This window comes from Enhydra lutris, unplaced genomic scaffold, assembly GCF_002288905.1.
Source record: "Enhydra lutris kenyoni isolate GAN:26980312 unplaced genomic scaffold, ASM228890v2 scaffoldscaffold114, whole genome shotgun sequence".
NCBI classification, from domain to species: domain Eukaryota; kingdom Metazoa; phylum Chordata; class Mammalia; order Carnivora; family Mustelidae; genus Enhydra; species Enhydra lutris.
Genome location: NW_019154198.1, coordinates 476,637 through 504,442, shown reverse-complemented (window position 1 = coordinate 504,442; position 27,806 = coordinate 476,637). Strand labels below are relative to the sequence as shown.

The window sequence follows — 27,806 nt, the reverse complement described above, 5'->3', positions numbered from 1 at the left end:
AGCTGCCCAGCTTCACGGTCGTATATCCTTCTTCTCCCCAAAGACCTGTTGCCAGTATGTTTTTCTTAAGGCCATATCTAAATGTGCTTGGCAACTAGTAAAATCCTCCAGGGGTTATAGTTTAAGTAACACATTGTTCCGATGGGCAGTTGCAATTTTTGCTTTGCTATTTTGTGAAGATTTATATTTAAGAAAGATACCAACTTCTTTCCTAGTTGTAAATCCTGAAGGAATGAAACAATGCCATGAAAAGACTATGGAAGAGTATATATGGAAACAGGGAAAATATATAGAATATGTGCAATATTTTTTTAAATTTTTTTAAAAGATTTTATTTGACAGAGATCAGAAGTAGGCAGAGAGGCAGGCAGAGAGAGAGGAGGAAGCAGGCTCCCTGCTGAGCAGAGCCCGATGCGGGGCTTGATCCCAGGACCCTGGGATCATGACCTGAGCCTAAGGCAGAGGCTTTAACCCACTGAGCCACCCAGGCACCCCTGTGCAATATTTTCAAAACAGAATGAGATGGCAGTCCTCACGCGGTGCATAGTACCACCACCAACCGGGAACTTGTTAGAAATGTGAATTCTCGGGGCACCTGGGTAGCTCGGTGGGTTAATAAGCCTCTGCCTTTGATTCAGGTCACAATCTCGGGGGGGTGGGGGGGGGTCCTGGGATCAAGCCCCACATCAGGCTCTCTGCTCGGCAGGGAGCCTGCTTCCCCCCCCACCCCCGCCTGCCTCTCTGACTACTTGTGATCTCTCTCTCTCTCTCTCTGTCAAATAAATAAATAAAATCTTAAAAAAAAAAGGAAAAGTGAATTCTCAGGGACGCCTGGGTGGCTCAGTCGTTTAAGTGTCTGCTTTAGCTCAGGTCATGATTGAGTCCCACATTGGGCTCCTTGCTGGGTGGGGAGCCTGCTTCTCCCTCTGTCTGCTACTCCCCATGCTTGTGCTCCCTCTCTTTGACAAATAAATAAATCAAATCTAAAAAAAGAAAAAAGAAAAGAAATGTGAATTCTCCTACTTCTTACTCAATGAGAACCTTTGGGAGTGTAACCCAGCAGTCTGTGTTCATGGGATTCTGAGAGAAGCTAAAGTTTGAGAAGCAGAGCAAAAGAAAAACAAGAATAATATAAGGACACTGGACATAAGAAAATATTTAAGCTTAAAATTTTGGTGCTAACACTTCAATGGATCCTGAAAATTTTGAATCACCATATGATCCTTATCTCCCAGAACAATGCCAACTCTTTACGTACCCACCCTCCCCCAAAGTGAATGCAGGGACTGAGATATTTGCACATCAATGCTCAGAGCATTTCTGCCAGAGTATTTCTGGCAAACGCCAAAAGAGGGGAACGATTCATGTATCTATCAACAGATGAACAGAAAATCAAAAGTTGCAAATAAATGCAATGAAATATTGTTCAGTCTTAGATAGGAAGTCTCATATATATTATTACAACATTAATGAACCTTGCAAATGTGCTTAAATGAGCCAGACACAAAAGGACAAATATTGTATGATTTCACTGACATGATGCACCTAGAGTAAGAAAATCGAAGAAGTGGAAAGTATAACACAGATTACAAAGGCTGGAGATGAGGTGAGGAACAGGGATTGTTTACCAGGCAGAGTTCCTCCTTTAAATGATGAAAAGTTCTAGAAATAGTGGAGATGGTAACACAATATTGTGAATGTACTTAAGGTCATTTAAATTGTACACTGAGAAACGGCTAAAAGGGTAAATTTTATGTTATATATATTTTATCACATTAATAAAAAACTGTCAGGGGCACCTGGGTGGTGCAGTAGGCTGAGCATGTGACTCCTGATTTCCGCTCAGGTCGTCATCTCAGGGTTGTAGGACTGAGTCCCCGCTGGGCTTCACACTCAGTGGGGAGTCTGTTTGGGATTCTCTCTCTACCTCTCCAGCTGCCCCTCCCCCCACTCTCTCTCTAAAATATATCTTTTTTTTTTTTTTTTTAAGATTTTATTTATTTACTTGAGAGACAGAGAGAGAGAGAGCATGAGGGGAGAGGGTCAGAGGGAGAAGCAGACTCCCTGGAGCCCAATGCAGGCAGGACTCAATCCCGGGACTCTAGGATCATGACCTGAGCTGAAGGCAGTCACTTAACCAACTGAGCCACTCAGGTGTCCCTTCTTTTTTTCTTTAATTAATTTTGCTTATTTATTTGAGAAAGAAAGAAAACAGGAGAGAGACCATGAGCAGAGGGGAGGGGCAGAGTGAGAAGCCGGTTTCCCAATGAGCAGGGAGCCTGACACCAGACTCCATCCGAAGACTCTGGAATCATGACCTGAGCTAAAGGCAGATGCTTAACCAACTGAGCCACCCAGGCACCCTAAAATAAATCTTGAAAAAAACCCAAACTGTCAAGGTTACTAAAAACAAGGAAACTGTCACAACCATGAGGAACCTAAGAAGACATGGAGGCTAAATGCAATGTGATATCCTAGAAGGAACCCCGGAACAGAAAATGGATTTTGGTAAAAACTAAGTAAATCTCAATCAAGCATAACTTCTGTTACTAATAATGTATGAATATTCATTTATCAATTGCATAAAATGTACCGTATTGATAGAACATGTTAACAGTCGGGGAAACTGGGTATGGGGTAAATGAGAACTCCCTGTACTATCTTAGTAATTCTGCTTTAAATCTAAAATGGTCTGAAATTAACTGTCTACTGAAATAATTAGATAATAAAGAAGTTATTAAATTTGGACACTTTGCCAAAAAAGCAATAAAGCACATAAAAAATAGTATCACGTGGGGCACCTGGGTGGCTCCGTGGGTTGAGCCTCTGCCTTTGGCTCAGGTCATGATCTCAGGATCCTGGGATCGAGCCCCACATCAGGCTCTCTGCTCAGCGGGGAGCCTGCTTCCCCCTCTCTCTCTCTCTGCCTGCCTCTCTGCCTGCTTGTGACCTCTGTCAAATAAATAAATAAAATCTTAAAAAAGGAGTGCCACGAATTATTATAGAAATGCAGATTAAGTAAGACTATGATACAATTATTTTAACTTAAAAAAGACCGGCTATACTTATTGTTGACAAAGACGTGTTCCAAATGGAACGCTGATGAAGAGCTGGTGGGAGTATAAAATGGCACATTCACACTGGAAACCAATTTGGCTAATTCTTAAAAGTTAAACATTCAGCTGTGAGCAACACCCCCTTCTCAGGTATTTACGTATAACATCCGTTCTGGTAGTAGGTCAGCAAGATAAACACACTGTGTCATACACAACCAATAGAAGACCACTCAGCGATAAAAAGGAATGGACACAACAGGGATAACTCTCAAATTAGCTGTACGAGGATACACTTTAGGAGTCCATTTATACAAAAATAGAATGAAAAGCAGCTGTGCAAAAGTAGCCTGTAGGATTCCAAGTATACAGAAAAATTAAAGAAATGCAAAGTAGTGTAAAATGACATAAATCGCTAGACTCTCCCACATCCACTGCATGCATAAAGCATTTCTCCGCTGCTGCAAACTTGACAGGGTTTAACGAGGCCAGAGCTGTGACTGAAGGTGTCCCCACATTTGCAGTTCTCTTAAGGACTCTCACATCCGTGTGAACCCTCCGTTCTGCAGCGAGACTGGAGTCGTAGCACAGAAACTTCCCACACCTGCTACAGTAAGAAGGCCTTTCTCCACTGTGATCTGCCCGACGTCCAGTGAGCGCGGAGCTGCAACTGGAGGCCTTTCTCCAGCGTGCGTTCTCTGGTGTCGAATGAGTGTGAAGCGGTACCTAAAGAATTTCCCACATCGGTTGCACTCATAAGGCCTTTCTCCAGTGTGAACTCTCTGATGAATAATGAGCGAGGAGCTGTCCATAAAGAATTTTCCACATTCTCTGCACTCAAAAGCCCTCACTCCAGTGTGGATTTTCTGGTGCTCGGCAAGTTTATGTTTGCGGCTGAAGGCTTTTCCACACTCACCGCACTTATAAGGCCTCTCTCCAGTGTGGATTTTCTGGTGTTCAACGACTTTGTCTTTGCGGCTGAAGGCTTTCCCGCATTCACTGCACTCATAAGGCTTTTCGCCGCTGTGGATTTTCTGGTGCTCAGCAAGTTTATGTTTGCGGGTGAAAGCTTTCCCACATTCGCTGCACTCATGTGGCCTTTCACCAGTGTGAACTCTCTGGTGTCTAACGAGCGTGGAGCGATTCCTAAAAAATTTTCCACATTCACTACAACCATAAGGTCTTTCTCCCGTGTGGATTTTCTGGTGACCAACAAGTTGGGAAAGTCTAAGGAAACCCTTCCCACATTGGTTGCACTCAAAAGGCCTCGGCCTGCTGCGAATACCCTGGTGGTCACCGAGGCCAGGTACCTGTGCGAAGAATCTCCCACATTCTGGGTTCTCATAAAGCCGATCCTCGTCATGGCCCTTCAGGTGCTGACGGGGGTGGGACTTTCGGAGGAAGGCCCTCCCACATTCCCGGCACTCATAAAGCTTTCTTCTGCTGGGGCTTTTCTCACAGTCCACAAGTATATGTTTACGGCTGAAGGTTTTCCCACACTGGGTGCACTTACAATAATTCTGCTCATTCTGAAAGGCCTCTCCACCTCCTGTGTCCCAGTGTGGCTTTCCTACAACATGAAGAACCTGTGGCTGGAGAAGGCCTGAGCTGGCTGGGATGGCGTTCCCACCATCCCTGTGTGTAAAGCTTGTCTCTGTCACGTGACCTCTGCAGTTCTTCACAAACGGAGGCCTCCCCTCACCGCTTCTGGAAAGTTTCTCTCTAATTTGTTGCTTTTGGTGCTGCAAATGCTTTTCCCCACAAGTGCGCAGGCCTCGCTCAGGGCGTGTTCCATCATGCTCAGCCCAGCGCAAAAGGTCTTTCCAGAGCAAGCTACAGGGCTTCCAAGGCTGGGACTTCTCGGTGGGTGGGCCTGGCTTTGGAGTCCTGACCTGTGACCCTCCTACAGAATCACCTTGCTCTGAAGGGACCTTCTCGTCCTGGGCTCCGTGCCAGCAACCTGTAAGCAGAGAAATGCTGGGAAAGTGCCAGCTGACTTCGGTGGCAGGAGGTGGCCCCACTGAGGCCACAGGACTGCTGACAGGCTAGGAGGACTTGAGACAGGGAGAGGAAGGCCTGCGGTGCGGAGCTCAGCCTGGCAAGCCCCCGTGATGGGAGAGCCCTGACTCTGGGGAAGGACACGAGGGTGAGGAAGTGCGGGGAGGAGAGGCGGGCTCCCCAACCCCCTCCTTTGCAGGTGACTTTCAACCAGGCCAGAGCTTCTGGGGACCGCTGAGCACTGACACAAGACTGGGTCCACCCAGCAGAAATGGGTGATTGCAACACAGTGGCCGGGGTTCATAGAGTATTTAAAGATATGTGCGGCCATCACAATACCTCAGGATAGGCCATATGTCAAGTGTACTGCAAAGGGACCAAAGGGAAAGGATGACAGATGGAAGCCACAAAAGCGGGAGAACTGGGAAATGCAGGATTGGAAATGATCGTGGGAAAGAAGAGGTAGAAATGATGTATGACCACTGTCCCTGGAAGCATACAGTGGGGAACCCAGCCCATTCCCACCACACCCATTCCCAGCCCCCAGCCCCCAAGCCCCAGGGCCATGTCCTATTGCCACTGATGGAGTAATGGCCACGCTGTCAGGCACCCAGGGCCCACCCCCCCAACTTCTTCAAGATGAGCACTTCTGTGGGACCTGGAATGGGCCAACCCAGGTGAAACACAGGAAAAGGGAGTGGAAAGCATGCCCCCACAGCGATCCTTCACACAACATCCCACATTCTAAAACCAAAACAACTTCAAAGGAGGGTCTTGCAGAACCAGCGGTCTGTACAAATAGAGACCACACTGGTGGCTGAAACTACGGCACAGGTGTGCCCCAAGGAACATCAGCGAGGAGGAGGACGGCATGAAGCCAAACACTGGATCAATGACGAGCAAGACCACTGGGATTTCTCAGACAAACTCGGAGCAGAAGTGCACCGGGCCCAGACCCAGCTCCCATAAATGTGTGCTGGGAATCCAGGAGGGAAGCAGTGACTGTGATGTGGGTGTGGGAACGACAGAGCTACCCCTGGGAAAGGGAAAACCAGCATCCAGCCCAGGACACTGGAGTGGATGCGAGGGCCTTACCTAGTGATGACAAAAGTGCCAAGGTCTCCAGCATCACACTGTGGTACAGGCTTCTCTGAGCCTCGTCAAGGAGCCCCCACTCCTCCCGGGAGAAGTGTATGGCCACATCTGTAAAAACCACAAGCCCCTGCCAAAATGCGGACGATTCAACCAACGTGCAGCTTCTCGTCCAGGATCTTCAGCACCGTCCCCCACCCCACCTCCATCGCCCCCATGCCCCCCACCCCAACTTCCCGATGCGGAAGAGATGCAAGGTCTGGTGGCACTGGGCCTCCCTACCATCACTGCCACTGATCGCCATGTCCAGAATGCGGTAGAACAAGTGGCGGGGGGCGCAGAAAGCCCCACCTAGGCTCTGGGGCTGCAGGAAGGGGGGGCGCTCTGCTCTTTCAGTAAATGTGGCTCAGGTCCCCCAGGTCTTGCCTGCCAGACAACAAAGGCTGGACTTATCTCTCCTCCATATGCACCACAGCCCAGGACCTGGGTCAGACACTCCTGTGCTTGTCCGCCGCGTGTCGCTCTTGCAGCTGCGGATCTGGCCCCTCCACTTGGGCTGCTCAGTGCCGAGGCCCACCCCCCTGCTCTGCAGGCGACGCCACAGCTGCCCAGCACGCCGCTGTGTGCATGGGGTCCGGGCAGTAGTTTGCAAATGGAATCAACAGCGACGTGGCCCCATCCTGCCCCAGAAACCCAAGTTCCTTAGCACCAGAGACCACTAGGGTCCCTTTGTGGTTCTCCCCGCCTGGCTCTGCCACCTGTGTCACACTCGCCCTCCCAAAGCTAATGTCAGTACCGCGCAGACTCTTGGCCCTCGGCTACGTCACTGCCACACACGCTGTCCTGCAGGCAGTCACGAACAGCCTGTGTCCACCTGACCCACACCTGGAGCCCAGCACACTGACCTCCCCACCGCAGGCCTAGCAACGCTGCTGGCCGATCCGTTTTAACCTCATCTCCTCTACCAGCCCGAATGAAACAATCCGGTCTGACCAAGAGTCACCACAACGCTGATGAGTCCAAGGAGAGATAATGAGCCCTGCCCTGAGCTCACCGACATCTGACCGCCTTCGTGCAGACGCTTCAACACCTACCTCCTACCTCCTACCCTTGACCTCAGGAGCCTTTCAGACTCCACCTGCGCCCCTCAGAGGCACACCTCCCCACAACCCCCCCCCCCCCCCCTGGTTTCTCGCCTGCCTTTGTGATGTCCACTACCACCACCCAGGCTCCCAAAAAGGATTCAGATCTCGGCCTCCTTCTGCCCCTTTCCACCTGCGCAACCTCATGATCCCCCCTCTGAAAACTGAGGCACGGCGACACTTCAGTCACATTCCGGCCACTGTGTTGTGGCTGTCTGCAACGTGAATGCCTCCCCAAAACTCCAGACCCGTGTGTCCCTCGCCGACTGGGTACCCCTACTCAGGAGTCTCCGGAACATCTGTGACATCAGTGACAAAACCTGACCTCCTATTCCCTCTGAAAAGCCCTGTGACTACTCACTTCCCCATCTCAACTGACAGAACATCCAAACTTCCAGAGAAACCCAAAGGCCTTGGGGCTGTCCCTGACTCCCCCTCCCTTCACACCCCAGACGCCCTCACTAGCCACATCACTAACCGTGGGCAACTGTGCAGAAGTGTCCAGAAGGCACCAGTCCTCTACCTCCCCAGCCACCACCCATGGGAACCTGTCCAGCCATCAGCAGGACTCGCCTGCAGTGTCAAAGGAGTTTCCTCCCAGGTCACTATTCCCACCTTCACTTAGCCTCTCATCCACACTGCGGGTAGACAGAGCCCATTCAGCTCTGGATGGTATCACCAGGCTCCTCTGCTCCAAAACTTCTCTAGCTCCTACTTCCTTCAGATCAGAGGCCCAGAACCCCATGTTGTGATCGCGGATCTGGTAACTGTGTGCCCCCACCCCCAGCACTCCCCCTCCCACCCCATATTCCCACCATACATAAGAGCCTTGCAGTTCCCTGGGCATTCCAACTCTCACCCCGTCACCTGAGCAATCTGGAACCTGTGCTCAGAACGCCCTTCCACATCTCACCCCGTCAGTTGCTAGAAATGGGCAACACTCCATAGGATCCAGGGCTCAGTTCAAAACCCTGAGCTTTGGTGAAACCACAGGGACTTTAGGCCCAAGGGAGGGAGAAGACCAGGTGAACAATCTCAGGACACCACCATTCTTTATAAGGGAGTGGCAAAACCACCAGGGTGACAACTGGGGTGCGTAAAGGTCTGTCACATCCTCCATTCACCTATACAGGGTCTATAAGCATTTCTGCAAACGCCATGGGAACCTGTGGGAAGAGGGAGGCCATGAGAAAGGTGCAACCATCGTAGGATCCTACAGACTGAACTGGACCACCCCTGCCCACGCTGGAGCACAGTGATCTCAGTCTGATCACTAAGCTCTCAGCTCCTCTGACTTCGGTGCCGTCCTTCCAGCCAGGTGACTGCAGAGGGATTGAGCCTCCTGAGCCTCAATTCCTTTCCTGAAAAATGGGGTTAACGATGGTCCCCACCTCACAGAGCTGATAACAGTATTAAATATGATTAATACACACTACCCAGCAGCCATTGTTATCCATGGGATTAGCAATTCTATATGTTGTCAGTGCAAATACAGGGACAGGGTTTTAAAAACATGGGTCTGCACTATTTTTGCTTTTTAAATTTTTCAGAAAATGTGATATATAACATTCTATGGTTGGCAAATACCACAGATAAGTTAATTTTGCAATTTTATTAAGTATTAAAATGTTTACCTTATTGAAGGAATTAACTTCTAGTTGCCTCCTCATGTGTACATATATAGATGACAACTGGTTACCTGATGTCTTAACCGATAAACGTTTCATACATTCACGCACACGCGCACGCACACACACACACACACAATGAGCTGTAGGGAGAGTCTGAGCAGGCAGCTCAGCTACTCTTCCCTTCTGCCAACAAGCCCACCTGCTACGTGATCCCCTGAAGGGCGCTCGCAGGACCCCTTTACTGGAGCACTCCTTCCTTCCTCTGACACTCAGAGGTGGAGGAGAAGACAGTGCGCCTGTCTGGGACCCATTTGCTCCCCAAATATGGCTATTCCTTGGTCTCACAGGGATCAGCTGACCTGCAGGGCTGAGAGCCCATACACCCAACCCCACCCAGGCCAGCAAACTTACAGCCTCCAGGCATGCTTTTCTAGACACAGGCCAGAACACCTTCTATGTCCCGTACGCTCCTTCACGGAGCATTAAGGATGCTGAATCCCCTACATGCTCAGCCTCAGCCCTCCTGACACCACAGAGCCCATCAGCGATAACCCCCTTAGGACTTGCTCCTTGATCTTGCCTTCAGGTCCTGCTCTGCCGCAGTGCACACCCTCCGCTCGCCTGACAGCCTGGCCCCTCGCGTCCTCCAGACTGTTACCTCCAAGTACTCATGTGTATGAGTACTGTATCTCCATTCGCGGTATCTCAGCATCGCCAAGTCCAAAACCAGACTCAGGATCTCCCGCCTCCTGCTCCCTGGGCTCGCTCCCCCGCCTCCACCCTTTAGATGTTCAGGCCAAGAAGCCTGGATATAGCCCTTCGCTCGCTAGCTCTCCTCACAGGTGTGGGTGATGCGGCCCGAAACGCCGTGGGTTCCGTTGTGGACTCCACGCAGGATCTCATCGCATCTCCCGCCGCCGCTCTCGCCCTGACCCAGCCGCCATCAGAACTGCCCCCGAGGGCGGGGGTCTGCAGTGTGTCCTCCGGTGTCTCTGCTCCCGTCCCCGTCCTGCTCTCCCCTGCCTTAAACTTGTGACTCTGCGCAGGGCCCTCCCATCCCCGCCCCTTCCGACCTTCGGCGGATCCGGCTGTCCACGCCGCCACTGCATGCGGCACTCCGCCTCGCCCTCCGCTCCCCGCACCCGCGAGAGCCCGGTCACCCCCACCCCCAGCCCCGACTCAGGAGCACCTGCCGGACCCTCCCCCGCCACGCCCCACCGCACCGACGGAGCCGGGACCGCACGCCGGGGCGCCCTCTGCTCCCGCCCAGCCGGCCCGGCTGAGGGGAGCTGCGCGGGCGCCCCTCCATCCGGCTGCAGCACTCGGGGCGGGGAGCGGGAGGCTGCGGGCCCGGGGGTCGCAGCACCCACCTGAGCCGGCTTCATCGGCGCGGCCTCCGCCAACGACCGGCGGGAAGAGCGGAACGGGGAGCGGCGGGCGTCCGGGCGGAGACGGGAGAGCCTCGCAGCGGCCTCCGCGGCGTGGACGACACCTCTCCCCGCGCTTTCCACGTACTTCAGTCACGACTCTGGTCGCATTAAACCAGAAAAGGTCCCGAGAACAACAATAGAACCTGACACTACAGAAGCGTCGTCTGAAGTCCCGCCCCCGCCCGAAGCGCACGCATGAACACCTGGAGGGGTGGGGGTGGGGGTGGGGGGGGTCCGTCTCCGCCGCTGCGGCCGCACGGCCTTCTGGGTAATGTAGTTTCGGCGCCGCTACTGCGCAGACGCAAACTGTAGGTCGTTCCTGACAGAGGATAAAGGCTCGGCGAAGTACCCAGAGCTCTGAGAAATGGAGTTCCGGGTTCTACAGGGGGCGGGGCTTTGCTGGTTCTTAAAGGGGCGATAGGCAGCTTTCACAGGAAGGTCCGGAGATCTGTTGTTCCAGGTTCCCGCAATCGCAGCGTTATTTCCAAAGGCCTGCACAGAAAGGGACACAGCACACCGTGATGTTACTCGCCGCCCCAAGTAGCTCTCGGCTACCTTGTTGCTTGTCAAAGACCAGAACACTGACCCTTTAGAATCCTTTTTACAGGCTCCAATAGTTTCAATAAGAAAAACTTCCAAAGGGCCGCCTGGGTGGCTCAATGGGTTACGCCTCTGCCTTCGGCTCAGGTCATGATCCCGGGGTCCTGGGATAGAGCCCCACATCGGGCTCCCTGCTCAGCGGGGAGCCTGCTTCCTCCTCTCTCTCCCTCTGCCTCTCTGCCTACTTGTGATCTCTCTCTCTCTGTGTCAAATAAATAAATAAACTAAAAAAAAAAAAAAAATAGGAAAGAAAAGAAAAGAAAAACTTCCAGGGGTGCCTGGGTGGCTCAGTCCTTTAAGTGTGGGTCTCGATTTCAACTCAGGCCTTGATCTCAGGGTCATGAGATCCAGCCTTGCCAGGAGATCCATGCTCAGCATACAGAATCTGTTTGAGATTCTCTCCCTTTGCCCCTGACTAACCAACCAGCTAACTAACTAACTAACTAGATAGGGAGGGAGGGAAGAGGGGAAGGGGAGGGGAAGTGGAAGGGAGGAAGGGCCTCCAGACAGGGCTGTGGTGGGGAAATTGAAAGAGGGGTTTGAGGAGGCCCTGAAGCAGTTAGAAAGGGTGAGGCTGCGCCTCTGATTCCCACTGAAAACATTCCTCCTGACTGTGTGGTCAGGTTGGTGTTCCAACCTAGAGAACAATACTTCAATTCACATAATATTTATTACTGTATATCTGAGATATGTCCCATGTCTTTAAGACTCTGAAACCTATCTGAAAAAAAGACTTCTTACATGCCATCTTCTACCTGAACAGTGTATGCCTTCCTGACAACTTGGCCATGTATGCAACAGGAGGACATCCTATCCCTGAGATAAAAGAGTTGAGTATCCATAGGCTCGTCTCTTTGCTGGTTAGTGATTATCGTTTCATCTGTAACTGCAGCAACGGTGAATGCACAGAGAGTGGAGATTATCTCTGGAAAAACACTTGTGAAATTGTTTTATGCTATTAAAAATGTTTTTCAAGGAAAATGGCAAAAATCATTCTAGAGAAATATATCTGTGACAAGTGGGGGGAGAGTTAAGATCAGTGAAGTCTGAGCAAGAGTCACGGAGTCTAGCGAGTTAGAGAATGAAGCAGAGACTGCAACCTTGGCTTCGTTCTCGGTTTGGTCCCAAAATGTGACTATTTTTAATACCTGAAAACATTGTGCAGTAACAGCCTGTGTAGGGAGAGGAACACACAATACTTACAGAGTTGCCAGAAAGATAAGAAGGAAAAAGGAAGTTGTTCTGTTGTGTCTTTACTGATCTGTGAATGGTCAATAAGCACTTACAGAAATTAGAATAATAAATAGTCCCTTTAGAGGAACTCTAGCACATAGCAGCATATTTTGAAAGGGCTCCAGAATAAAAACAGGACAGGACCCACTCTAAATTGTGTCCCTGGAGGTCAAACAGATAATGGCCCACTTCCCAACCAACCACTTACTGACAAAGATACCTGTAGATACTGTAAATAGAAGCAACACTAGGAAAAGGATTGTGCCATCTTATGAAACAAAACCAAGACAAAGAAAACACCTCAAGCCAGATCAATGAGGGTGCTCTGAGGAAGGAAAAAGTGCCTAATAACCAAGATGAATTAACCGACGGTCATCCTCATCAATTCCTGATAGAATGGGTTACTCTTTCTACATTAAAAACTGACATCATAGGGCGCCTGGGTGGCTCAGTGGGTTAAAGCCTCCGCCTTCAGCTCAGGTCATGATCCCAGGGTCCTGGGATAGAGCCCCACATCGGGCTCTCTGCTCGGCAGGGAGCCTGTTTCCACCTCTCTCTCTCTCTGCCTGCCTCTCTGCCTACTTGTGATCTCTGCCTCTCAAATAAATAAATAAAATCTTAAAAAAAAAAAAAAACTGACACCATTGCTCAGTCTCTTCCTCAGAATGTAATATATTTAAAATAACAAATACATTTTCTCTATTTCAAGCCTTAATTATAACACCTGGGCCCCTGACTGAACGATCAGAAGCATTCCTCTTGCTCTGTGATACCAGCCCTGAAAATTTAATAGGGTTTTATTAAATCACATACTACCAAAGATCCTATGAGTAAATAGAGAAACCACAAGAGAAAATTTTTAGATGTAAGTATTTTGAGCTTGATAAAAGTAAAAATGTTAATATAAAAGTCAATGTGGCACAGCAAAACTAAATGATTAGAGGTAAATGTACAGCTTTAAACAGCTTATTAAAATGAAGAAAGATGTCAATAACTTAAACATCTATGTTAAAAAAAAGAAAAGAAAATGAGAAAACTAATGAAAACAATGAAAAACTAATCCCAAACCAAGGATAAGAAAGAAAAATGATAAAGATTAGGAAAAAAAAGCTTACTGAAATTAGAAAACAGAAACACACATGCACACACAAAACTTGATAACTAAACCACAGAAAAACACTACAAGAAAGACAATTACAGGCCAGTATCCCTGATGCTCACGCATGCAAAAGACTTCAACAAAATATTAGCAAACCGAGTTCAACAATACATTAAAAGGGTCATAGACCATGATCAAGTGGGATTTATTCTAGGGATGCAAGGAAGGTTCGACATCAACCAATCAATCAACGTGATACGCCACATTAACAAAATAAGGTATAAAACTATATGATCATCTCAGTAGGTGCAGAAAAAGCACGTGACAAAATTCAATATCCATTTATGACGAAAACTCTAAAAAAATATGAATATAGAAGAAATGTACTTCAATAGAATAAAGGCCATATACGACAAACCCACAGCTAACATCATACTTAACAGTGAAAAGTTGAAAGCTTTTGCTCTAAGATCAGGCACAAGGCAAGGATGCCAGTCTTGCCACTTTAATTAGATCAGTACCGGAAGTCCCAGCCACAGCAAACGAACAAGAAGAAAGAAGAGGCATGCAAATTGGAAAGAAGTAAAAGTGTCACTAGTCACAGACGACGGACTGCACATATAAAACCTTAAAACCTTCACCCAAAAACTATTGGAACTAATAAATGAATACAATAAATTTGCAGGATACATAATCAATATATAGAAATCTGTTGCATTTGTATACACTAATAATAAACTATCTGAAAAAAAAATTAAGAAAATAATCCCATTTACAACTGCATCAAAAAGAATAAAATATCAAGTAATAAATTTAACCGAGGTGAAAAGCCTGTCTTCTAAAAACTACCAAGACAATGATGAAAGAAATTAAAGACAACACAAATAAATGATGGACAGATAATCCACACTCATGGATTAGAAAAGTTAACACTTAAAATGTCCATACTACCCAAGGCAATCTACAAATTCAACGCAATCCCTACCAAAATACCAATGGTATTTGTCACAGAATAATCCTAAAATTTGCATGAAACCACAAAGGACCCCAAACAGTCAAAGGAATCCTGAGGAAGAACAAAGCTGGGATACCAGGCTCCCAGATTTCAAACTATACTACGTATCTATAGCAATCAAAATAGTCTGGTACTGACACAACACAGACACAGAACAATGAAACAGAACAGAAATCCCATAAATAAACCCACACTTACATGGTCAATTAAGATGACAAAAAGACAAGAATATAGAATGAAGAACAGACACCATATTTAATAAACAGTGTTGGGAACACTGGACAGCTACATGAAAAACAATGAAATTGGGTCATTTTATTATACCATATACAAAACTGAACTCAAAATGGGCTAAAGACTTAAATATAAGACCTGGAAGTATAAAATTCCCAGAAGAAAACACAGGCAGTATGTTTTTGGGTATATGTTTTTGGATGTCTCCTCAGGTAAGGACAACGAAAGTGAAAATACACAAGTGGGACACCAACGGAAAAGCGTCTGCACAGCAAGCAAACGATCGACAACGAAAAGGCGACCCACGGAATGGGAGAAGATACTCACAAATTACAGATCTGATTAGAAGCTAACATCAAAAATATACGAAGAACTCAGAAATTCAATATAAAAATCTACTCAAAAATAGGCAGAGGACCTGAACATCTTTTCCAAAGATGACACACAGATGAACAGCAGGCACATAAAAAGTTGTTCAACACCAGCATCAGGGAAATGCAAATCCAAACCATAATGAGGCATCACCTCACACTTGTCAGCCAGCCCTTATCAAAAAGATGAGAAGAGGTATCGGCGAGAATGTGGAGAAAAGGGAACAGTTGTGCACTGTGGGTGGGAATGTAAATCGGTGCAGCCACTATGAAAAACATATGAAACTATGTGACATGATCTGGAAATTCCACTTCTAGGCATTTATCTGAAGACAGTGAAGCAACGAGGAGACATTCAAAAACATATATCCAAAAAGCCATATGTACGTCTATGTCATCACAACATTACAACAGCCATGACATGGAGGCAACCGGGATGTCCAATGATAAGCAGATGGATAAAGGTGTGGTATGTGTGTGGAGTTACATATCTATCTAGTTCTCTCTCTCTATAAATATCTATCTACCTAGCTATATATACGGTGGTTTATGACTCAGCTATAAAAAAGAATGAAATACTGCCATTTGAGACGTGGATGGACCCAGACAGTATGATGCTAAGTGAAATAAATCACACAAAGACAAATACTGTACGACTTCACTTACATGTGGAATATAAAATGCAAAAAAAAAAAAAAAAGAACAAATGAAACAGAAACAGCCTCACAGATACAGAGGATAGTTGCTAAAGGGAAGGGGGATGGGGGTAGATGAAAAAGCCAAAGAGGACCAAGAGGGACAATCTTCCCATTGTGAAATAAGGCACAGGGATGTCATGGGCAGCGCAGCTCAGTAATACTGTAACAACACCGTTTCTGGGATGCTAACCACTGTGGTGACCATTCTGTCATGTACACGAATACTGAAGCAATATGTTGTACACCTGAGACTTATATATTGTATGCCAGTCATGCTGCAACTAAAAAAACCATGAACTTAAAAATTAGTTCTTTCAAAAGATCAACAAAATTGACAAAATGTGAGGCAGGCAAAGAAAACAAGTTAACAAAAGCAGGAATGAAGATACTACTCACCCTAAAAAAATAAAAGTATCAAAAAGGAATATTAAAAAGTCTTTGTCGGGGCACCTGGGTGGTTCAGTGGGTTAAGCCTCTGCCTTTGGCTCAGGTCATGGTCTCAGGGTCCTGGGATCAAGCCCTGCATCGGGCTCTCTGCTCAGCAGAGAACCTGCTTCCCTTCCCCTCTCTCTATGCCTGCTTCTCTGCCTACTTGTGATCTCTGTCTGTCAAATAAATAAATAAAATCTTTTAAAAAAATAAAAAAATAAATAAAAAATAAAAAGTCTTTGTCTTCCCAAATTGGACAATTTGGTTGAAATGGAAAAATTCCTTAAAGGACACCAATATCCAAAACTGACACAAGTACAAAATCTACTTAGTACTATATTAAGCAAATTTTTACTAAAAATTTATTGAAAGCCTTCCCACAAGAAAATTCTAAGGTCAAGGGCCTTCACTAAGGAATTCTAGCAAATATTTAAGGAAATCCATCACTAATCTTTCAAAAACTCTTCCATCCTTCCAGAAAATAAAGGAGGAAAAACTTCCAACTTTTTCTATGAGATCAGGATTCCTCTGATAGCAAAGTCACACAAAGACAGCACAAGAAATCTACAAAACCAGGGGCGCCTGGGGGGCTCAGTGGGTTAAGCCCCTGCCTTCCGCTCAGGTCATGGTCTCAGGGTCCTAGGATCGAGCCCTGCATCGGGCTCTCTGGTCAGCGGGGAGCCTGCCTCTCTCCCTACTTGTGATCTCTCTCTCTGTGTCAAATAAATAAATAAAATCTTAAAAAAAAAAAAAAGAAATCTACAAAACTGTTCTCTCTCATCAATACAGATGCAAAATACACTAACAAAGTATCAGGAAACTGACTTGGCAACACACACAAAGGAGCAGAAACCATGACCAAGTGGGATTTGTCCCAGGAAATGCAAGATTAGTTTTACATCTGAAGATCATCTAATGCGTTATACCATATAATTACCCCCCAACCAAAGCCCACCCCACACCCACAGGATTATCTCAATTATGGAAAATCTGGAACAGAGTCTAAGAACAGATCAGCAGAAACAGGCAACTGGCTGTTGACAAAGGAGCAAACGCAATTCAGTAGAGACAGTCTTTTCATCAAATGGTGCTTGAACTAGTGAACATCCTCATTTAAAAAAAAAAAAAAAAAAAAAAAAAACAACTGATCTAGAAGCACCTGGATGGCTCAGGAGGTTAAGGAGTAAGCATCTGCCTTTGTCGCAGGTCACAATCTCAGGGTCCTGGAATTGAGCCCTGCATCGGGTGCCCTGCTCATTGGAGAGTCTGCTTCTCCCTTTTCCTCTGCTCCTCTCCTGGCTTGTGTATTCTCTCTCAGATAAATAAAATCTTTTTAAAAATATGATATAGATATAGAATTTATACTTGCACAAATATTTTCTCAAAATGGGTAACAGACCTAAATGCAAAACACAAAACTACAGAACACCTAGACGATAACATTGAGCAAAATGCAGGTGACCTTAGATTTGGCAATGCTTTATAGACAACACCAAATACAATCCTTGAGAAAAACTGGGTGATTTGAACTTGACTAAAATTAAAATTCTGCTCTGCAAAAGACAGTTTGATATGAAATATGAATACGAAAATGATACTCACTTGTCGTTAGGGAATTTCAAATTAAAGCAACAATGACCTACCATTACACACCTATCACAATGGCCAAATTCCAAAACACTGACACCAACCAAATGCTGATGCGGATGGGGAGCAACAGAGACAATCATTCACTGCTGGTGGGAGTGCAAAATGGTACCGCCACTGTGCAAGACAGTTTCTTACAGGGGCGCCAGGGTGGCTCAGTTGGTTAAGCATCTGCCTTCGGCTCAGGTCAGGAAGCCAGGGTCCTGGAGTCAAGCCCACATCAGGCTTCCTGCTCAGTGGGGGGTCTGCTTCTCCCTTTGCCCTTCCCCCCACTGTGCTCTCTCTCTCAAATAAATAAAATCTTTAAAAGAAAAGGTTTCTTACAAATCTAAACATACTCTTATTACATAATCCAGTAAATCACACTCCTTGGCTAGAACCCAAGAGATGAAAACTTAAATCCACACAAAACCTACACACAATGTATACTACAGGTTTACTCCTAAGTGCCAAATTTGGAAGCAGCCAGGACGTCCCTCAGTGGGTGAAAAGATAGACAAACTGGCACATTCTTATAGCGACATGTTATTAAGTGGTAACGTGCACAGAGATCTTCAGAGCAGCTTTCTTTGGAACAGTCCCACACTGGGAACAACCCAAGCATCCACTGACAGCTGAACGGACGAGAAACAGGGGCGGCCTCTGCATACGACGGAGAAACCCTCCACAGCACAACTGAACGACCTACGGAGACAGGCGATGAGACTCAGTAATCTCAAAACCGTTATGGACAGTGAGAAGGGCTACAGCCCCCACTCCCCCCAATGTATATACCGAATGATTCTGTCCACACAAAATTCTAGAAAATGCTTGTTGTTCATGAATTGTGGGAAAGGGTATTAGAAAGACTGAGATAAAAGGATTATAAAGGGACACAAGGAAGCTTCTGGTTGTGTCGAATACATTCATTATGTTCACTGTGGTTATGGTTTCACAGGCATATACACATGCTGAAACAGGACACATTTCACACTTTCATGTGTGCAATTCATTTCATGTCAATCACACTGCAGTAAAGTTTTTGAGAACTAAGCGTTGCCCATCCAGTCCCTATTTACCATCCCTCTTAGAAAGTCCCATCTGCCCACTGTCTTGGTTCTCCCATATCCCCCTCCCAATTTAGGAGGATGAGCCCCGCCTGAATGTCAGCAAAAACCAGAGAGCAATGCAATCCACGTCCTCTCCGGTCACTAGGAATGCCAGCTGGGTCAGAGAAGCCCTACCCCTGGATCTCTCTTTCGTCCATGCTGAGGTTCCTGCCTGTGTAGTGATGGCCAAAACACCAACAGCCCAGGCAAATACAGGAATCCACAAACCTTTAAACACTGAGTGGCCTTGGCCACAGGAGATACAGATGTCTGAGGGTCCAGAGAATTTCTACATTCTCATCCCACAAAAATCACAGGGACATCTGCAGACGCCTCTGCTAGAAGAGACACATAGCCTCGCACTGGCCACATTCAGCCCCACTCCACTATCTCAGTGTTTCTGTACCAATTATGAGCCCCGCCTTGCCCTATGGGCCTTCCAGTCCGTGACACTTGCCTAGGGGATTCTGGACATCAGGGACTGGCTCCTATGCAGATCTAGGAGACAGAAATCCCTCAGAAGTGCTGGGGAATATGGGGCATTCCCTAGGAACAAGAGACCCAATTCACGTTTCCAGAAGCACTGGAGATCTTCACAGCAACTATGCCCTCCTCAGAAATGAACTCTGGACTCGCAGGAAATCTTGCCTTCCAGACCATACGCTGAGGCACACAAAGTGCTTTGCTTTTTTCTACCAAGCCTTGGGCACAATACAAATCAGGCTAACTAGACTGAGATCTGTTCTCTGCCATCCTGCTAACCCTTCTGAGGCACATGAAGTTGGTGCAGACAAGAGGCGCTCTTCCCTTCATGGTGGAAGAACCCAACTTTTTCTTAATCCATTACACACAGCGAACAGACCCCACCACACACACAATGGCAAAGACCGCCGCAGCAGGCCTGCGTCACTGCACAGGTCAGACCGGCCTGGGGCAAGCAGTTCTGAAGTTGGGTGACTTAGAAGAAGACAAGTGAGTTCGTGGTGGTTACATTTACAGTCAACCTTGTTCATGAAGAGAAATCTTGTCTGGAAATCCCAGCAGACTCCAGTTCAGATCCTTCTGGCCAGAGCAGGATCATGTCCACTCAGAATCCAGTTATGGGGGAGGAAGTGAGGGCCTCACTGATCTCAGAACACTCATGATTCCCTCCAGAGAACAGAAGTGACTGACAACACGCTGTGGGACCTTGGACAGCTGGGAGCAATTAGATGGCTTCCGCCACAGGCACTGGTGGTGACAGAACTATGTCAAGAGCCCTGGATGGTTTGGAAAGTGCAAAGCACCTCATGAAAGCTTCCCATCTATGTGGTACTGACTGGGACTGTCCCCATGATACCTGTACGAATGGACGAGGCTCACCGGCCGGCTGCTGGTTCCCTCACAAAGGGTACTTGCCGATATTTTCTCTAGTGTGAATCCTATCGAGTCAAACAAGGAGATGGAACATATTCTACATTCATAAGGCCTTTCTCTATTGTGAGCTTTCTGGAACTAAACAAGCTTAAGAGATGTAGCTAAAGGACCACCAAAACTGCTGCACTCATGAGACTTTTCTCCAGTGTGAACTTTCTGGTGCCGAACAAGATGGGAACTTCTACTGTAGGCTTTCCCACATTCGCTGCACACGTATGGCTTTTCCCCAGTGTGAACCCGCTGATGTAGAATGAGGCTAGAGTTTCGGCTAAAGAATTTCCCACATTCGCTGCATTCATAAGGTCTTGCTCCAGTGTGAACCTTCTTGTGCTGCACAAGGTGGGAGCTACTGATGTAGGCCTTCCCACATTCACTGCACACATAAGGCCTTGCGCCGGTGTGAACTCTCTGGTGTAGAATGAGGCTGGAGTTGTGGCTAAAGCATTTTCCGCATTCACTGCATTCATAAGGCTTCGCTCCAGTGTGAATTCTCTGGTGTACAATAAGGTTGGAGCTATGGCTAAAAAATTTCCCACATTCACCACACTCGTAAGGCCTTTCTCCAGTGTGGATTTTCTGGTGTTGCACAAGAGTGTCTTTACGGCTGAAGGCTTTCCCACACTCGCTGCACTCATAAGGCCTTGCGCCAGTGTGAATTATCTGGTGCTGAACAAGAGTGTCTTTGCAGCTGAAAGCTTTCCCACATTTGCTGCACACGTAAGACCTTGCTCCTGTGTGCACCCTCCGATGTTTAATGAGGCTCGAGTTATGGCTAAAGAACTTTCCACATTCAATGCACTCATAAGGCCTTGCCCCAGTGTGAATCCGCCAGTGCTCAATAAGGTGGGAGCTCTGGCTAAAGAATTTCCCACATTCGCTGCACTCGTAAGGTCTCTCTCCTGTGTGAAATCTCTGGTGTTGCACGAGTGTGTCTTTGCGGCTGAAGGCTTTTCCACACTCACTGCACTTATAAGGCCTTTCGCCAGTGTGAATTCTCTGGTGTTGAACAAGGTGGGAACTTCTGCTGTAGGCCTTTCCACACTCACTGCAGTCGTAAGACCTTTCTCCAGTGTGAACTCTCTGGTGCTGAACAAGTGTGTCTTTCCGGCTGAAGGCTTTCCCGCACTCACTGCATGTGTAATGTCTTTTTCCAGCGTGAAATTTCTGGTGCATTTTTAAGTGAGACGAGTGAATGAAACCCTTCCCACACTCTTTACACACATGTGGTATTTCTCCACTGTGAACTTTCCTGTGATTAATAAGTGCTGATTTCTCCTTGGACAGATTCCCACACGGTGGGCATCTACAGGGTCTTACTTCAGTACGAATTAGCTGGTTGTCACGGAGAGTAAAGGTATTCAGGAAGCACTTCGCACTGTCAGTGCAACTGAAAAGCACCAGTCCATCCCGGTCTCCCTGGTGTGGGCCAAGATTGGTGCTGTGTGGGAAAGTTGCTACGAACTCGGTCCTGTTGTGTGGAATCATCCCACTGCCAGTGGTCTGGCAATGGAAGAGGCCAGAGCTGTCCAACAAGCCCATCCCTTCCTCCTTGCAAGTAAGGGGTCTCCATAACATGTGGGCTGCACAGTTCTTCCCGTGTGAGGCCCCACCAGCATCCGCTCTGAAGAGATCCTCTTCACTGTATCGCTTGTGGTGCTGGTGAAAGTCTGCACTGAACGAGAATCCTCTCCCACATGGGCCACGTGTGTACAGTCTCCGCAAGGGCTGTGATCCCTGGTGTTCAGCCAAGTGCAAGGTGTCTTTCAAGAGTGGGTCCCACACCTCACATGGGTGGGCTTTCTGGATAAACGCACCCGACTCAGGAGTACCGAGCTGCGACACTCCCACAGAAATGCTCTGCTCAGAAGGAGTCTCCTCATTATCTGTTTCACGCCAACAACCTGAAAGCAAGAAGATGCTGGTGAGGTACACACTGACTTTGGTGGACAGCAGCAGCCCCCTCACTTATGTGTGTGTGAAACGCCAAAGAATGAGAGCACTGGCTTGTTGGTGGGACCAGGGAGCCAGGATCAGGGTGAGGAAAGGCCCACTGGAAGTCCCAGGCCTCTGAGGGTCACAGTAAGGAGAACAGGTGGGTAGAGACAATGGCGGTACGTGGTACAGCACACAGAGGAGGGGAGTCCGGCTCACTCCTCCAGGGAGTAGGGCCTTGGCCGCCAGTGCCAGCTGAGCTCTGCGCAGAAGGACATGTCCAGGCCCAGGAAAATATGACTGTGAATAAGCAGCTGGTTCTTAAGGACTATGTAAGGATCGCTGCACAACACCTTGCACGTTGAAGTAGCCGGCACTGCAGAGCAGAGAAGAATGAATGAGACACAGAAGCCAGAGAAGGGAGGAAAGAGTCAAGAGATGGAAGACAGAAGAGAATTACAAGTGGACAAAGTGCCAAGAATGGGGAAGAAAAGGCAGAAATGGGGTATCGCTATAGGCCTTGGCAAAAAAAAATAACACAAACCATTGGTGAACACAAAGTAGGCTGAACGTATGATCTGAACCCAGCACTAACGCGCCACTCCTCCAGCTCCCATTCTGCTGGGCCAGGCCCCTCTGGGTCTCTCTCCATGCGGCTGGAGTGATGTCAGACACACAGGGCTTTCTGACCCTCTCCAACTGGGCCACTACATGGGATGTAAAGTTGTCAAGAAAACACAGGGCAGATGAATGGCCCAGAGAATCCCCCACAGAGAAGAAAATTCAGTGTTAAAGAACAGAACCTCGAAGCAGAACAGCCCGAGACATTCATGAGCAATGACCATGACAGTTTCTGTAACTCCTGGAGTGCTCAGGCCCCAGGAATGTTGACTACGTGACGAGGGCCAGCAGCTGGGACACTGAGGCACCATGGATCCAGACAGTTACGTGGCCAGGGAGTGCACAAGCCACGCCGATCCTGCTGAACGGACCAAAAATGCTGCGAGCCCCGAACCCACTCCTGCCAGACTTTGGGCAGAAAGTGCTGGATCTGCCCCGCAAGCGAGGGGACACTGCACACATCCCAGCCCTGGCACGCACAGCCCTCCCTACTCTGGGAACCAAAGAAGGGAGGGAGAAGAGTCACTGAGCTGGCTCTAGGGAACAGGGAATAACCAAACCCGGGGACACTGGAGGGAACAAGAGGACCTGTGGAAGGCAGCCTATAAGATGGCCCCGAGAATGTCCACCTCCTGCTCTGCTGCCCTTGTGTAAGCCTCTTCCTCTGTCTGTAGGCGGGACTGCCTGACCCATCTCTAAGGACAATGGGATGACACTTCGAAGGTCAGGTTAGAAAAAGGCCAGATTCCATTCTGGGCATTCGCTCTCACTAGCTCAGAGGGAAGGCAGCCTCCCTGTTAGGAGCTACACTACAGAAAGGCCAACATGACAAGGAACTGAGGCCATTGGCCGAGCCAGAGAGGAACTAATTCCCACAGTGCAACAAACCACAAGAAACTAAACCTTGCAAACAACCACATGACTGGATTTGTAAGTGGATTCTTCCTGACTGGCCTTCAGATGAGAATAGAGCCCCGGCTCACAGCTTGACGGAAACGGCATGAGTCTAGCAAAAAGTGCCCAGGTGAGTAGTGACGAGGTTCCCGATACTCAACGAATGTTTACTGTTTTAAGCCAGTAAATTTTGGGGTAATTTGCCATATACCAATAGACAAAGCAGGGACTTACCCAGCGAGGCCACAAGTGCGAAGTTCTCCAGCATCACATCACGATACAGGAGTCTCTGGGCTTCCTCAAGGAGCTCCCACTCCTCCCGGGAGAAGTACACGAACACATCCTCGAAGGTCACACAGCCCTGTCACGAAGGGGGACAGTTGAGCCCACAGGCAGCAGGGGCCCCCAGTCGATCCACTCACACAACCACCCCTGGTGCCTCTCCTCTCGGCCTCCCACCTCAGACGAGAGAGCAGGCTTTGGCGCCACCAGTGCCTGCTCTCCCCTCCTGTCTCTCTGATCACTGCGAGCCGCCCAGAGCCAGGCAGGTGGGCAGACAGATACCGTGTAAGCTGTGGGTCTGCCGGGAAGGGCACCAACTCTCTGGCCGTCCTCCAGGCCATGCCTCCCAGACACAACCTTAAGGCCATCTGTTCACACTTCTCCCAACACGTACACCATTCTTTGAACCACCCCTTCTTCCCAGCTGGAACCGCCATCACGACCACCAGCCTTCTGGCCCACAACATATGCACCTACAGGGCACAACCCCGGGGAGAGTGCTCTTGTATCTTTGTGACAGGCACCACTGTCACCCAGGGCCTAAGCAAGAGACCCAGTCCTTGGTCCCAAGTTTCAACTTTCTTGTTATTAACTGCACTGCTGCCATGACCTAGAGATACTCCCTCCTAAATGCAACCCACAGCTCCACCCCCTTCCACCCTACTGGCCATCACCTTTGCAACTTCTGCAAACAGTACCTCTGCCAGTAAAAAAAACCTGCATCCAGCCCAATGTGTCAACGAAGGAATCTCTGGGACTTCTCAAACTAAACATGAGAAAAACCTACCTCCCAACAGAACCCCAAACAATTACTCCTGCTCCCAGCTTCCCTATCTCAGGTGATGACATTTCCATCACTCAACTAGTAAGGAAAACAAAACAAAAAAAAAACCAGACAACCCCCCCCCAGGGTCACCCACAACTCACCCCTTTCTCTCATTCACCCTTCACACCAGAAAATCTGGTTACCCTGCTTACAAAACATATACAAAATCCACCAACGTGTCTCCCCTCCTCAGCCACCTCTCTGGGCCAGAGACCATCAACACTCACAGACTACTGCGGTAGGTGGCCCCTCACACCCACCGCTCTGTTCTCAGCCAGAGAGCAGCCAAAGGAGGTCCATTAAAATCTGAGTCAGGTCACCTCTCTCTACTGCTCCAAATCTCCCATGCCTTTCAGCACCCTCAGAATGAGGCCCAGCTCCTCAGCCTGCCATGCCTGCCTGCCTCCTGACCCCACTCCCAAGATACAACTAAGATCTGCAGTTCCTTGAGGACACCCAACTCAATCTTACCTCCCAGCATTTGCACAACGCTGTTCTGGGCCCAATACGCCCCTCCGTCCTCATCCAATCGGCTGCCAGAAGTAGGAACGTCTCTACATAATATTCAGCCTGGATTCAGATCGCTGGGCTAGAAATGACCGCCCCCCCCCCCCCCGGCTTCCGGTGCCCAGACGCCAATGCAGACAGAGGCAAAAGTAAAGAGTCCCGGAGTATCACTATGTCTCATCAGAACGCCTAATGGGCCCTACTTTAAAAGTAGATACCAAGCTCCTACACCTCCCTAAGCTCCACTGCCCCCACTCTGCTCCACCCACCATTAACACTCACCCTGTCTTCCTGCCCAGACCAATGTCCCCCCACTTTCCACTCTGCAGCCAGACGGAGTCTGTTAACACCTGAGCCAGGCCACCTCCGTCTTTGTTCCGAATCTTCCATGGCTCCCACTACCATCAGAACATAAGCCGAGCTCCTCGGGCGGCCATTCCAGGACCGACGCCTGACCACCCGCTGTGTGTCCTCACCAGATGTCACAGGGACCTGCGGTTCCTGGGACACTCCGAATTCATCTCCATCCCAAATATTTGTGCCAGCTGGCTCCTGCACCGTGGAAACCCTTGAACAGCTCATCCCATCCACGCGGGCACCAGGGACCCCGCCACATACCTGCCGGGAGTGACCGCCCATCGCCGCCTTCACGCTCGACAGCAGGGAGCGCTGAGGGCAAAGCGAGGAAGGTCCTTGAACACGCCACCCCCTACATCCGAGTCGGTGAGGGTCTGAGGAACCCTCTGCTCACCTGAGCCCCGTCCATCAGCGCCAGGGCCGCCACCGGATCCCGCGAACAGAACCGGGTCGTGAGAAGAGGGCAAACGGAGCAGGCCCTGCGGGCTCAGCCAGAACCCCGGAGCTCCACTAGGCGGGGAGACCTCGGGCCGCCCTCCGAGCCCGTCGCCCCTGAGTGAAGGTGCGCACAGGCTTAGGGCGCCGCGGCCGGGGGCGTACGGGGACAGAGCGCGGACGCGAAGGCCTCGGGAAGGACGCAGCACCAGGGGACACCTCCGCGCAAGGCAGCCGGTCCCACGACGGCGCTCATGGAGGGCAACAAAGGCGCATATTATCGTCCTTCCTTCCTCGGTTCCGAAGAGCCGCGTGGGAAGCGGACCCGCCCGGGTCCCGGAGCCTTTACCACCGGGGCGGATAGTGCCGGCACAAGCAAAAGACGTCACGATGGCGGCGCCGGAAGTCCCTCCTCAGCCGCGCCGGGAGGCGGGCAACGCCTCTTTTCCGGGCCGTCATCGGCGCTGCGTCGATGCGGCGAGCACAGACTTCTGGGTAATGTAGTTGGTACCCTGCACCCACCGAGGCAGTGGGCCTCTTCCGGGTTTTTCCTGGCAGCTGCAAAGACGCCGGGAGGAGAAAGACAAGGGAGAAATACTGTCCAGTAGTGCGCAAGCTCCTCTTAAAGGGGACGCACCCATATTTCTGTGGTCACCTGGGACGAAGCCACCTACTCAGAGATCTCCTGCACGCGGTCCAGTCTTTAATCCTGGGGGACCTGCTTCACTTCTCTGAGCTTTGGGGACTGAGGTTTAAATTGAATAATGAAAATGCCTCGCTTGTGGGGCCTTTGTGTAGGATGTTTAAATGTTCCCTAATTCGTTGATCCCCAAATGTAAGCCCCCGACAGGCAGTATCATCATCACCTGTGAACTTAATGAAAATCAGAGTTCTCTGACCCAAACTACACCTTCCGACACAGTAGACCCTGGGGGCGGGGCCCTGGCTTAAGCTTGAGAACGCGAACTCTCTTGAAACAAGTCGTGACCCGGCACCTGGGTGGCTCAGTCGGTTAAGCTAAGCATCCGTCTTCAGCTCACATCATGATCCCAGGGTTCTGGAATCCAGCCCCGCATTGGGCTGTCTGCTCCGTGGAGAGCCTGCTTCTCCCTCTGCCTGCTGCTCCGCCTGCTTGTGCTCTTTCTCTGTGTCAAATAAATAAAATCTTTTAAAAAAGGGGCGCCTGGGTGGCTCAGTAGGTTAAAGCCTCTGCCTTTGGCTCAGGTCATGATTCCAGGGTCCTGGGATCCAGCCCCGCATCGGGCTCTCTGCTCAGCAGGGAGCCTGCTTCCTCCTCTCTCTCTCTGCCTGCCTCTCTGTCTACTTGCAATCTCTGCCTGTCAAATAAAATAAATAACATCTTTTAAAAAAAATCTTAAAAAAAAAAGTCATGACTACCCCCCCCAAATTTAATAACTAAAATGGGAAAATAGTACAACCTACATCGTGGGAAATGAGATGGTAAGTGCTTAACACAGGGCCTAGGGCTAAATACGTACAAGCTGTTATTGTTGTTATTCATCGTCATCACAAAGTTCTCACATACACTGCTGTAGGAGGATGTCAGGGACCCCCTCTTAGCAGGGGCATAGCATCATAGTAGCATCATAGGTGACAGTTAGAATTTTTGCATAAAACATATGTGTATACCTTTAGGTGTATGTAATTTTTAAAAAGGCACCATGGGGCTCCTGGGTGGCTCAATTAGTTGAGCGACTGCCTTCAACTCAGGTCATGATCCCGGGGTCGTGGGATCGAGCCCCGTGTCTGGTTCCC

General features: G+C 48.9%; 2 protein-coding genes across 2 annotated transcripts; both read right to left on the bottom strand.

Moving 5' to 3' along the window:
* Window positions 1–2,973: 2,973 nt before the first annotated feature.
* On the bottom strand, window positions 2,974–10,462 carry LOC111139720 (zinc finger protein 547-like). Its single transcript, XM_022492077.1, has 4 exons — window positions 10,287–10,462; window positions 6,147–6,273; window positions 3,984–5,013; window positions 2,974–3,899 (listed from the first exon to the last, which is right to left on the bottom strand). The coding sequence occupies exons 1-4, from the start codon at window positions 10,299–10,301 to the stop codon at window positions 3,593–3,595; spliced, it is 1,479 nt and encodes a 492-aa protein (XP_022347785.1). The 5' UTR covers window positions 10,302–10,462; the 3' UTR covers window positions 2,974–3,592.
* A 9,630-nt stretch (window positions 10,463–20,092) lies between these two features.
* On the bottom strand, window positions 20,093–26,237 carry LOC111139714 (zinc finger protein 304). Its single transcript, XM_022492070.1, has 3 exons — window positions 25,990–26,237; window positions 23,858–23,984; window positions 20,093–22,077 (listed from the first exon to the last, which is right to left on the bottom strand). Exons 1-3 carry the CDS (start codon window positions 26,002–26,004, stop codon window positions 20,255–20,257), a joined length of 1,965 nt encoding a protein of 654 aa, XP_022347778.1. The 5' UTR covers window positions 26,005–26,237; the 3' UTR covers window positions 20,093–20,254.
* Between the last annotated feature and the right edge of the window lie 1,569 nt (window positions 26,238–27,806).